Source organism: Pteropus vampyrus, unplaced genomic scaffold (assembly GCF_000151845.1).
Source record: "Pteropus vampyrus isolate Shadow unplaced genomic scaffold, Pvam_2.0 Scaffold4, whole genome shotgun sequence".
In the NCBI taxonomy this organism is placed as follows: Eukaryota; Metazoa; Chordata; class Mammalia; order Chiroptera; family Pteropodidae; genus Pteropus; species Pteropus vampyrus.
In genome coordinates, this window is record NW_011888785.1 from 13385575 (window position 1) to 13397742 (window position 12168).

At 31.5% G+C, this 12168-nt stretch overlaps 1 protein-coding gene and 1 pseudogene across 1 annotated transcript in view; both read right to left on the reverse strand.

The window, feature by feature from the left end:
* Window positions 1–12168, reverse strand: part of PPP1R9A (protein phosphatase 1 regulatory subunit 9A) — a 274958-nt gene that overhangs the window by 90924 nt on the left and 171866 nt on the right. The window contains exon 6 of the mRNA XM_023533105.1: window positions 1482–1617. Coding sequence (XP_023388873.1) covers window positions 1482–1617 — 136 coding nt within the window. The remainder of the gene's footprint in view (window positions 1–1481; window positions 1618–12168) is intronic.
* On the reverse strand, window positions 6680–6795 carry LOC111743096 (annotated as a pseudogene).

Genomic DNA, 12168 nt, shown 5'->3' on the forward strand with positions numbered 1-12168 from the left:
AAGCAGGTAAAAACCATATTGGCAGAGGACGTTTCCACAATCCTAAAATAGGCTTGCAGCCAAAGCAAATCAGTATCTCTGATAAACTAAAATACTAGCTCAGAGAACCGAAAACTAGGTAAGATGAAAGTTCAAATATTTGAGGAAATCACTTTTTTAGTTTCTAAATCCAAGATCACACTTTCCTATATAATATCTCACTATAATGAAAAATCCTCGCCATTTCAAATGAACTCTGCAAGTGAAAAACTAAATCAACTAAATAGACTTCTAAGAAACTAATTCATGTGAAGACTTTCTAATGTTTACTCTTTGATCAAACGTTAACTGATGCACCATTTTAAATTTCCTGCTATAAGTGGAGAATACATCCTCATTATACAACGAGCACATGAAAGATTAATATACATTTGGGTTAAACATTCCAGACTAAAAATACATGAAAAATATTTGAATGTCTGTTTATTAATCTTCACTACATACTGGCTAGAAACCAAAAAAGTTCTGGACAAAGAATATATTCAGAAGAGCAGAGGATGAACATATGAAGTTGCGCTGTCCTATCAGCTGGTATAAAGAATATTTATTTTACCTGAATATTTACTATGTTTATGGAGTATGAACTACTACAACTAAATTGTTGATGAATCTTTTGACGTGCCGATATGAAACACATGCATGTTTAAAATAAAGCATGTTGTCTCATTATATCAATGTATGTTTGGCATTTACATTAGAACTAGCCCAGCATCTGTATTATATTACAGCACACAAGGGTTCTGGACAGCCGTTTTCACTTGGGGGTTAGCTTCTATTCATTTACTTGATCTTCTGCAGAGAACAGGATGCAAAATTACTCCAATATGTATCTACTCTATGGAATATGTGCTGGTGGAAAAGCTTTGTTCTGCATTATGTTAGCACAAATCACAGTGAGCAGATCCAAAGAACCTTTTCTTCCTGGAAAAGAAGAAAACCCTGAATACACTTAGCAATTTTTAGTACTTTTTAGTGTATATTTGTGTAGGTATGCATGTGCTTTTTCACACAAAATGTTTACTGATTTTTTTTTTTTTTTTGGAAAAGCATTATATGCTTACTATAGAAAATTTGGGAAAAAATGAAAAAAACATTAAGCAGAGAGAGAAAATCACCTAATTCCAACAAGAAAGACAGCTACTATTCACATTTTGGTGTTTTTACCCTTTTTTGTTTCAATGGACTTCTTTTAAAGATGTGGTAAAAGATGACTCCTTAATTACAAAGTTTTCATACCACAAATAGGCTATCATTACTTGACTCATAAGTGAATACCAAATGCAAGTAATATTATTTTTCCATGAGGTTGAACGTAGACACATTCTCCTTGAGAAACTGCAAAGAACCTATCATACTGTTGTTATACAGTAAAGAGAGTTTTATAAAGTAGCCATGTGAGGAGAAAAAAACGTAAGAAAAGAGTGTTGGCAAGGACTACTTACCTCATCATCGTCGGCATCATACTGGGCATAGTGCTGCTCAAGCAGCTCTCTCTGGCGCCTTTCTTGTTCCAGCGTCTGGCTTATCAACTGGGCAACCTCACTCACTTGTCCTGGTTTTTCTCGCCCAATAACAAATCTATAGGAAGGGTAAAGAAAACTAATACAGTTAGATTCTCCCATAAAAAGGAGTGCTAAGAAAAGTAACCAAGCTTGATATCTCATCAGGGTCCCTCGAGCCTCAAAAAGAAAATATCATCTATATACTTTAAATCGGTTGTCTCCAACCTTTGTGGCACCAGGGACTGGTGCTCCTATGAAAATCTAATGCCTGATGATCTGAGGTGGAGCTGAGGCGGTGATGCTGGGGAGCGGCTGTATATACAGATGAAGCTTTGCTCTTCTACTTAGCCCACCGCTCACCTCCTGCTGTGTGGCCTGGTTCCTAACAGGCCACAGACCAGTTCTGGTCTGTGGCCTGAGGGCTTGGGGACTTCTGCTTTAAATGGTAGGCCTGGGTGGCAGGAGAGGTTAGCTGAGCAATTAGAGTGATTTTTTGCAGACAGAGCCCAAAAGAAAAGAAAGAGAAAAAGTAAAGGATCATTAAAAAATTATTACCTTGGGAGAAAACAAAACAGATGTAATACATTCTACAGTACTTTACACATTTTTTGATGCCCTACATATGGAAGCAAACTCATAATTTCCTGTACCATTGAACTTAAGAATCATTTCCACAATAATGTTCTCTTTATAATGCAAAAAGTGCTTCAAAACTTTTTGAGGTATAGCATACCTTAGGTGGGTAAATTATATATAGAGAGAGGCACTGTTTGCTAAGTTACAGTAACTTTGGAGATAAGAAAGAAGAGGGAAATAAATGTAGTCATTTTGGTTTTAAAATAAAAATATGAAAAAAAGAGGTGGTGAATTAATTCACTTTTTGGAAGAGATGGTATGAGGAAAGATGTGGCTTCAAGTAATAAAGGAACTAAGGTACATATGTTGATACTAATTCCTGTAAGAAAAAAAAGTATAAAGAAAAAACCAGGGAGGTAATTTATTGCAAACTATAGTCACTTATGATAAATCCTCATTAACACTATGTGCTTTGCTCAACAAATTAATATTCACTTAATATCTTTTCGCACTAATATATGGTTCTATTTTCTAAAAATACAAATAATAAGTATCCATATTATTTCCATATATCATTTAACATCATTATTTTGAATGTGACTCTTAGTTGTCTCTATACTTGATGCTTTCCTATGATAGTGCTGTATTCAATTATATTTTAAATGAAATACTCCAGCATTCTTTGTACAAACACACTAAAGGTCCAAATTTTTATATTTAGATGTTAGTATTTGTCTTTTAAGAAATTTTATTAAGTTTCAAACAGTACTTACTTTGATATTATGTTTGGATGTTCATTTATCACTTGAGTTATTTTCCTTTGGGAATCGACTATAAATAGCACTTGTAAATACTAACATTTTTATCTTTATTCAGGTATAATTCACACATGATAAAGTATATCTATTAAATGTATAGGTCAACAAATTTAACAAATGTATAAACCTGTAATCATCACATCAATAAAGATATAGAACATTTTCATCAACCCGAAATATACTATTTCCCTTTCTAGTAAATTATCCTCATCCTGGATTCGTATATTTATCTTTTCTACAGTTTAATACAGATGGAATCAAAAAGTGGCTTCTTTGGCTCATTATAATGTTTTGGAGATTTATCCATGTTGTTTCGAGTATCACTAATTCATTCTTTTTTTATCACACTGAAAAGTATTGTACCAGACGTGCTATATTTGGTTTGTCTATTCTTCCATTGATAAGTATTTAGGTTGGATTTTGGATATGATGAGCAGAGTTACCATAAACATTTAAGTGCAAGTCTTTGTGGGGACATAAATTTTCATTTCCTTTAGACAAATAAGTAATAGTGGAATTGATGTCATATGTTAAATGTATGTTTAACTTTTAAAGAAACTGTCAAACTGTTTTTCAAAGTGGTGGCACAACTTTAGCAATGCATGAAAGTTGAAGTCGCTTTACCTCCTCACCAATACTTAGTATCGTCTTAAAATTTTAGCCATTTTACTGGGTATCTAGTTGTATCTTACAATGGTTTTAATTTCCAATACCCTGATGACAAATAATTTTAAGTATCTTTTCATGCATTTATTGACTCTTAGTATATCTTCCTAAGTGAAATGTCTTTTCAAATCTTTTGCCCATTTTTTAGAAAAAACTGTGCGTATGTGTTTGATTTATCTATTCTCTCAATCTGTGTTTTTGCCTCTTAATTCTCTTAATTGTCTTTCAAGGAAATGCAATTTATTGCTTTTTAAAAGATTTGTGCCTTTTGTTTCCTAAGATATCTTTGCCTCATTTAAGATTGCTAAGATTTTCTCCTATTTTTCTTCTTATAGAGTTAATCTTTTGATTTTATATTAAGTCTATGTTATCCTCAAATTATTTTTCATGCATGACGTTTATTTAGTAAGTTTAATACAGATGGAATCAAAAAGTATCATTATTTTCCAAATGGATAACCAGTTGTTTCAACACAATTTGTTGAAAAGACTATTCAATACTGCCATTCAATTACTCAGCTACATTTGTTGAAAACCAGCCAACCATATATTTGTGGATTGATTTCTGGATTTTCCAATCTACTTCACTGATGTATTTATCTGTGTGCCAATACAACAAACACTATCTCGATTACTTTATAGTAAATCCTGAAACTAGGTGGTATGAATTTTCCAATTCCTTTATATATTTTTAAACTATTTTGACTATTCTAAGTTATCTGCATTTTCATATAAATTTTACAATTAGCTTATCAATTTCTTTTAAAAATCTCATTGATGTTTAATCTGGGATTACTATGAATTTACAGATCAATTTGGGGAAAACTGGCATCTTAACAACATTGAACTGTCTGATCCATGAACATACTGCATTTCTGCATTTATTTAGATTTTCTTTACTATAGTGTTTGTTTTCTATAGTGTTCAGTGTAAGGTTGTTTCTATAACTTGATAAACTTATCTCTATTTCATTTTTGTCAAGTTATTGTAAGTGGTACTGAGTTTTAAATTTCAGTTTCTAATTGTTGCTAGAGTATAGAAATATAATTTTTGAATACTGGACTTGTATTCTGTGACTTTGTTAAACTCACTTATTAATCATGGTAGCTTTTTTATAGATTACATAGCATTTTCCTATATAAAAGATCATATTCACCATGAAGAAAGACATTTGTATTTCTTCTTTTCCCACTTATTTATCTTGTTTGTTTGTATACCTATTTATTTATAGCTTTATTGCACTGGCTAAGATCTCCAGTGTATGTTTAAAAGAGAATATAAGAGTTGACATCCTTGTTTGTTTCTTAATTTGTTTCATGATTCTAGAATATGAGTTCTGAATACCTAGAGACACACAGGTGAATTCATTTGGAGATATTATAGTTTCTATGATGGACGGAAGATACATAAAGTCTTTAACATGTACAACTAATCTAGAAATATCTTGAATTCATTATATTTTTGGTAACAATTTAAAAGTCAGAAATCAAGTGTAGGGATACTTAGTTATTAAGAAACTCATATCCTAGGATGGTACACTTTAGTAAAATCTAGATTGATCTTTTATCTTTTTTCAATGCATAACAGAGTGGAGTTTGAAGGAGTATCACTTATCTACTATAAAGTTGACAGGAGATTGAAGGAAGTAATTAATGTACAAAGTGCATATTAATCAAAACAGTAGCTGAACTCAAAGTAAAATTAGAATTCCCATTCATTTAAGCCATTAATTTTTAAACTCATTTGAGAATTACATTGTCAGTTCTTTTAGTTTAAGAATTTTCCCTAAGAATAGAGAAGTTTCTTTCCTCTCCAAGGCAAGTCTTTAAAGTTACTTTGAACACAGTTCAGGGAGAGGAAAAGATAAGATTTGGGCCACTTGCCAAATAGCTGAAACCATTGCTGCTGATTTTAGAGATGAAAGAAGGAATCTTAAAGATCTTGTGAGAAATTTTAAAGCAGAAAATAATTTTAAGTCTAAATTATATTACACAATAAAAATAATGTAATTATATAATAAACTAAAACTCCAATATGATGTACAAGTTTCTTCCTATCCTCAAAACATGATCCCTAATTCCAAATCAGAATTATTTATGGATGCTAAAACTAAAAACTAAAAGGAACAAATACATATAATCAAAGTTTCAGAGAAAATAAGAATTGTTCCATATTGCATAAAAAAACCAGCATTTTAAATCATGAAGGCATAGTTGTTCAAAATCACAACTTGGCTTTCTTTCTGAAAGTACCCTTACAATTTAATATTATTCGTTATTTACACAATATTAGTTCATATTCAAAATCACTTTACAGTTTGAAGTGATTAGTAATTGCATATAAAAGACAATTCATCTCATGAAACTCAGTTTTAAAAGTTTTATGTTAAAGTAAACATCCCTTCATTCAGACAGGTATGTTGGTTATAGCACCTAGCTGCATACATCTTTAAAGTCTTGTAATCCACTATAATTTATAGTACATATTTGCAATAATAGAATGTTATCCTGATAAATATGGTCCACAGGGAAAACAACCAGAACTGGAACTAAGCTATTCTCTATGTCTTATTTTCCTCATGTTAAAATTAGTATCTATTCCATATGTCTAAAGGAGTGATAAAAGAATAAAATATGGTATAGATATAAAAAGGACTCTAAGGCACTATTGTTACTATGAGAAAACTGATAAAATTTCCCTTTTGAAAAATGTATAACATTAAAATTAACTCGCTATAGATGTTCTTAAATGTTTGGTCAATATTTAAGCTGTCTTTATAAATACATCCTATAACAGTACATGTACAACCTACATTTTATAGAATTCAGTAGAAAATGTAAAATTTAAAGTAAGGTTATTTCAATTACGGATTCACAGTATGGATATGCCATGATAGTATTACTTAAGGATTAAAAGGGTCTGTAAAGGGGAAAAATGGCTTTGATAGGACAAATTCGCTGAAACATAAACATGACTTACTAGCTCTGTGACCTCAAATATCAATATTTCTACTCCTTCATTTCCATATCTGTAAAATAAATGATTTTATTTTTTAAATTTAATTTATTATTATTATTTATGCCTACAGCACCTGGTCTTCCTAGGTGGTCTCCCATCCAAGTACTAACCAGGCCTGACCCTGCTTAGCTTCTAAGATCAGACATCAGGCTTGTTCAGGGTGACATGGCTGTAGACCATGGACTGTGGCTCCACTGGGGTGTGAACCCAGGACCTTCTACATGTAAAGCAGACGTACTAACTGCTACACTATGGAACCACGTCCAAAATAAATAATTTAACAAATAAATATTATACAATCCATACAAAAAGCTTAATTAATTACCTGGTGCCTACAGTGTTTAATAAATATTTGCTGTTGTTTTTATCTAGGTAATGTATTAATATCTAGATACAGTTGGGTACATTTAAAAGTACTACCTGCATACACTGCCCCAATTATCTCTTATTTGAATCACATTAGTTTTGAAAACAGAGTAGGCTTTTGTAAGTCGACCACAGAAAAAAGAAAAAAATCCTCACACTAAAGTATACTTTGAGCATATTAATTTCAGTCATATAAAATACAAAAGTATGGATTACATGATCACTTTAAATTGAATTTTTAAAATATTCAAAAATGTAACAATTAATAAAGTGCAAAAATCAGTCTCTCTAAATATATGTGATAAAATCAACTGATACTTATACAGCTATGATTTATATTTTAGATATTATCTTCAACTGAAGTGACATATATGTAATCAAATCAGCCTGTTTCTAAACTTAACAATCCTTTGAGAAAATATCTTTTTTCTTTTTACTTTCTAATTTTTTTTTTGCTCGACAAGGAATGGTTCAATCTTATTTTTTTTGCTATAAAGAATGAGATAACAGAAACCAATGGGTATTTAAATTAAAAATTAGGTATTTTCTAAGATTGTAATTGACATACAATTGCAATTCTAAATCTAAAATATACAGTTAAGGTTTATGTTTTTAGCATGGCTTGTTTCTAGTGTTTAAAACTATCATCTTGTTTCAATGTAAATTATTTCACTAAGAAGTGCCCCTTCTCCCCCTCAGGCCCTCAAGGTGAGCTATAATAGGCAAAGGCAGATAAATCATTTTTTCTACTCCATCTATTATCAGAGCAAGGAATGTCCATGTACTGCCCTTTGGAGTTTAGATGACAAGATTATAAGGAATCCATTTGATTAGTTTATTGAATTCGCTGGTGTGCTATCAAAGAAAACATAAACAATTTATAAAATGGCATTTACAATTTGCTGAACTGAAGTCATAAAGATCCTACATGTTCTCTGTGAATGATGAGAGGTTATGTTGAAAAATGATTTATGAGTGTCTTGTTATTCAGACAAAAGTTATTCTAGTAAAAGATTAAACAGGTAGACTACCCATGATTCCAAATCCATAGTGGCTTCTCCTCTTGTCTGTGGGCAAGGGGACAGTCTTAGGAATAATGTAAACATGAAATCCACAAGGATTGGTGATTTCCATGCAAGTGGCAATTCCCTCACTGCCCTCTGTTATTAGGCACAATCACAAAACCACTTTGATAAAAAATGATAATCTCAGTTTCCCCTTGTGCTGTGATAGCAACAAAAACTCATATTAAAATGATGTGAATGAAGTGAAAACATTTCAAGATTTAATGCATTTCAAATGGAAATCTCAGATATGCCAATGATTTTAAGTAAAAATTTTAAAAAACTTCCATATTTAGAAATTAAATGCCCAAGTGTGAATTCAAAATAAACATGTGCATACCTATAAAAAATTCACTTATCATTCATTTAAATTTCCTTTTGAATATTATAACCTTTTCAAAAATGGATAGAGAGATATTTAAGATCCTCAGATTTATTTATTTTCTATTGTGTGCAATGCAATTCCTATAAAATCCTGGCCTCTAGGAGTGGAGTACGGCACAATGTCAAAGTCATTAAATACATATGCCCCCTGGCAAAAGCAAGATGAATATGTAGTTATTGATCATAAGGAGCATGAACTTGCCAGAAAGCATTTAAAGTTTAATGTGAATGGTGTTGAAGAGCGAACATCATTTAGTAGAAACTTCTCATGAAGAAGCAGTCTCCCTCTCCTACCATCACTTTGCTGTAACTGCTATCCTTCAGGGGTAAAACAGCTGTCTGGAGTTTAAAAGAACACCTAATCCCTTTTCCAGAGTTTATTCGTTCAAATGTTTTACAGTTGTGTTTTTAAAGTTTTCTATTTTTTAAGCAAAAGTTTATAGAATCTTTACTTTTCTATGTAAAAGGAAAAAAATGTTTAGACTTCGCACTATTCTGGTCAGTCTTTCCTAAATAGTCTCAAAAGTTTCAGAATTCTTAAGACAAGGTATGCAACATTAAACAAATTATATTGTGGTATAACATGAATCCATCTACCCATCTGTCCGTCCATCCGTCCAACTAGTTATTGATCACTACATATTAGGTAGCCTCTAAGATGGATCCAAGTGATCTCTGACTCCTGATATTCAGGTCTTGTGCAATTCTCTTCCCTTGAGTGTGGGGGAACTTGTTGACCCACATTTATCAAATAAAATACAGAACTGATGGAATGTCACTTTGGATATTAGGTTATGAAAAGATGGCAGATTCCATCTTGGCTATTCTCCTGGATCACTCCCTCTGGGGAAGCCAGTTTCCATGTTGTGAGGCAACACTGCAGAGAGGCTCTCAGGAGAGAGCTGGGAAGTGAAGCACAGAAACTATGAGACAGTAGAAGTTTGCTGCTTCAAGTCACTACACTTTGGGGTAATATATTACGCAACACTAGGTACATTAACTATGTTAGGCACATAGAGCTTATGAACAAGACAGGCAAGGTTCCACTTTAAGCTACAGACCAAAAAAAAATTAATTCTTAAATGTTATATTGTAAATCCATGTTTGAATATTGAAAAGCACTCAGACATAAATTTTCTATAGATTTTTTTTTCTGGTAAAAATATCAATAATAATAAAGTACATTTAAAATAAAAGTATACGGTACAATAAAATCTACATATTGCTACAGAAACTCATTTTATTACACCTGCCTTTCTTAAAGAGACTTGGTCTTTCTTTCCAAATCATCATCATCAATATAATTAGTATGGTGCTTTTCAAGTTAAACATAACTATGATACATTTGAATAATCAGTTTTTATGAGGTCAAATGTATACACAATAAAATTCACCAAAATTAAGTTGTATACTATGATGAATCTTGACAAATACATATACAGTTATGTAATGACTACAATAACCACAACATAGAACATTTCATCACCTAAAAAATGTTTCCTCTCTCGCCTTTGCAGTTTAAATGCAATTCAAAGGCTTTTGTGTCTGGCTTCTTTTACTCAATATAACACGTGTGTGAGTCAAATGTGGTGTCGAGTGTATTGGTATTTCGCTTCTTTGTATTGCTGAGAAATATTTCATTGCATGGAATATAATACAATTTGTGTATATCAATTTATCAGTTAACAGATATCTGAGTTGTTTTTAGTTTTCAACCATTAAGAATAAAGTGTCTATGAATATGCAAATATGAGTCTTTGGGTATATATACACTTTTATTGCTTTTGAGTATATAGCCAGACTTGCTGGCTGGTATAGTAAGTGTACATTTTATTTTATAACAATCTGCCAAACTGTTCTGTAAAGTAGCTGTGCTATTTTGCATTCCCACTGGCAATGAATGAATATTAAAGTTGCTCCACATCCTCATCAATGCATAGTATTATCAGTCTTTTAAATTTCAGCCACTCTAGTTGGTGTGCAGTAGCACTCACTGAGGATTTAATTTACATTTCCCCAATGATTAATGATGTTGAACAGCATTTCCTGTGCTTAACTGTATATCTTCCTTGGTGAAGTGCCTCTTTAATTGATTTGCACATTTTTAATAGGGTTATATATCTTCTTATTGAACTATAAGAGTTTTTCATGTCTTCTAAATAATAATCCTTTATCAGATAATTGTTTTGCAAATATTCGGTCTTTAGCTTGCTTTTTAATTTTCTTAAGAGTATTTTTCAAACCAAATGTTTTAAATTTTGATGCAGTTTATTTTATCATTTCTTTCTTTTGTGTTTCTTGCTTTTGTGTCTTAAAAGATCCTTGATTAACCCAAGATCATAAATATTTTTGCCTGTTTTCTAGAAATTTTATGGTTTCAGCTGTTGTACTCAGGTCTATGATCAATCTAGAGCTGACTTTTATAGACTATGGGAGAAGGTCAAGTTTTTTTTCTTTTTAATGTGGTTATCCAATTATTCCAGCACCAATTGTTGAAAAGGCTATAATTTCCCCCACTGAATTTACTTTGTTACATTAGGCAAAAAACAATTGTTTATGTCAGTTTAGGTCTGTCTATATTGGAACTCCTGATTCTGTTCTATTAATCTATATTTCTATCTTTATGCTTAAACGAGACTGCTGTGATTTGAGTAGCTTTCAGGCAGTGAAAGTCCTTCAACTTTGTTCTTTTTTTAAAAATCTCCAGATTTAGGAAAAAGTGAAATCTTAATAATATTGAGTATTCGGATCCATAAACATGGTTTATTTCTTTGCTCATTTAGGTTGTCTTTATTTTGTCTCAGAAGAATTTTGCTGAAATCTTCAACTTATTATGTCAGATTATTCTTAAGTACTTCACGTTTTTGATGCTATCATAAATGTTATTTTAATCTGAATTTTCAATTCTTTGTTGTTGCTAGTATATAGAAATAGAATTGAGTTCTGTATATCAACCTATCTCCCATAATCTTGTTTGACTCATTTATTAGTTCTAGTAGCGTCTTTTGTAGATTCCTTAGGATTTTCTACATCGATGACCATATCATCTGTAAACAAAGTGTTTTACTTCTTCCTTTATGATCTATTTCTTATTCTTGCCTCATTAAACTAGCTATGACCTCCAGTGCAACGCTGAAGAGAAGTGGTAAGAGTGGACATACTTCCATTGCCTTTAAACTAAGGGGAAAGCATTTGATCTTTCACCATTTAGTATTAGCTGTAGATTTCACTTAGATGCTAGTTTTCACACTGATGAAATTCCCTATTATTTCAAGTTTCCTGAGTTTTTTTCAAATCATATCTACAGAGATGAGCATATGATTTTTTTCCATTATTCCATTAGTATGGAAAATTATATAGGTTGAATTGCGAACATTAAATCAATTATGCATTCCAAAGATGTCACTTGACCATAATTTTATTACCCTTTTTATATATTCCTGACTTCGATCTGTTAAAATTTTAAGGATTTTTGTATCTATATTCATGAGGGATATTGATGCGTAATAATTTTTCTTTTAATGTCCTTTTCTGATTTTGGCATGCTGGTTATGCTGGCCTCATAAAAGAAGATGAGATATGTCTCCTCTTCTATGTTCTGCAAAAGTTTGTACAGAATTGATGTTATTTCTCCCTCTAATGTTTGGTAAGATTCACCAATGAAACAAACTGGAACTGAAATTTTCTTTGCTGAAAAGCTTTAACTCTAAATTCATCTTCACGTATCCAAGACTTA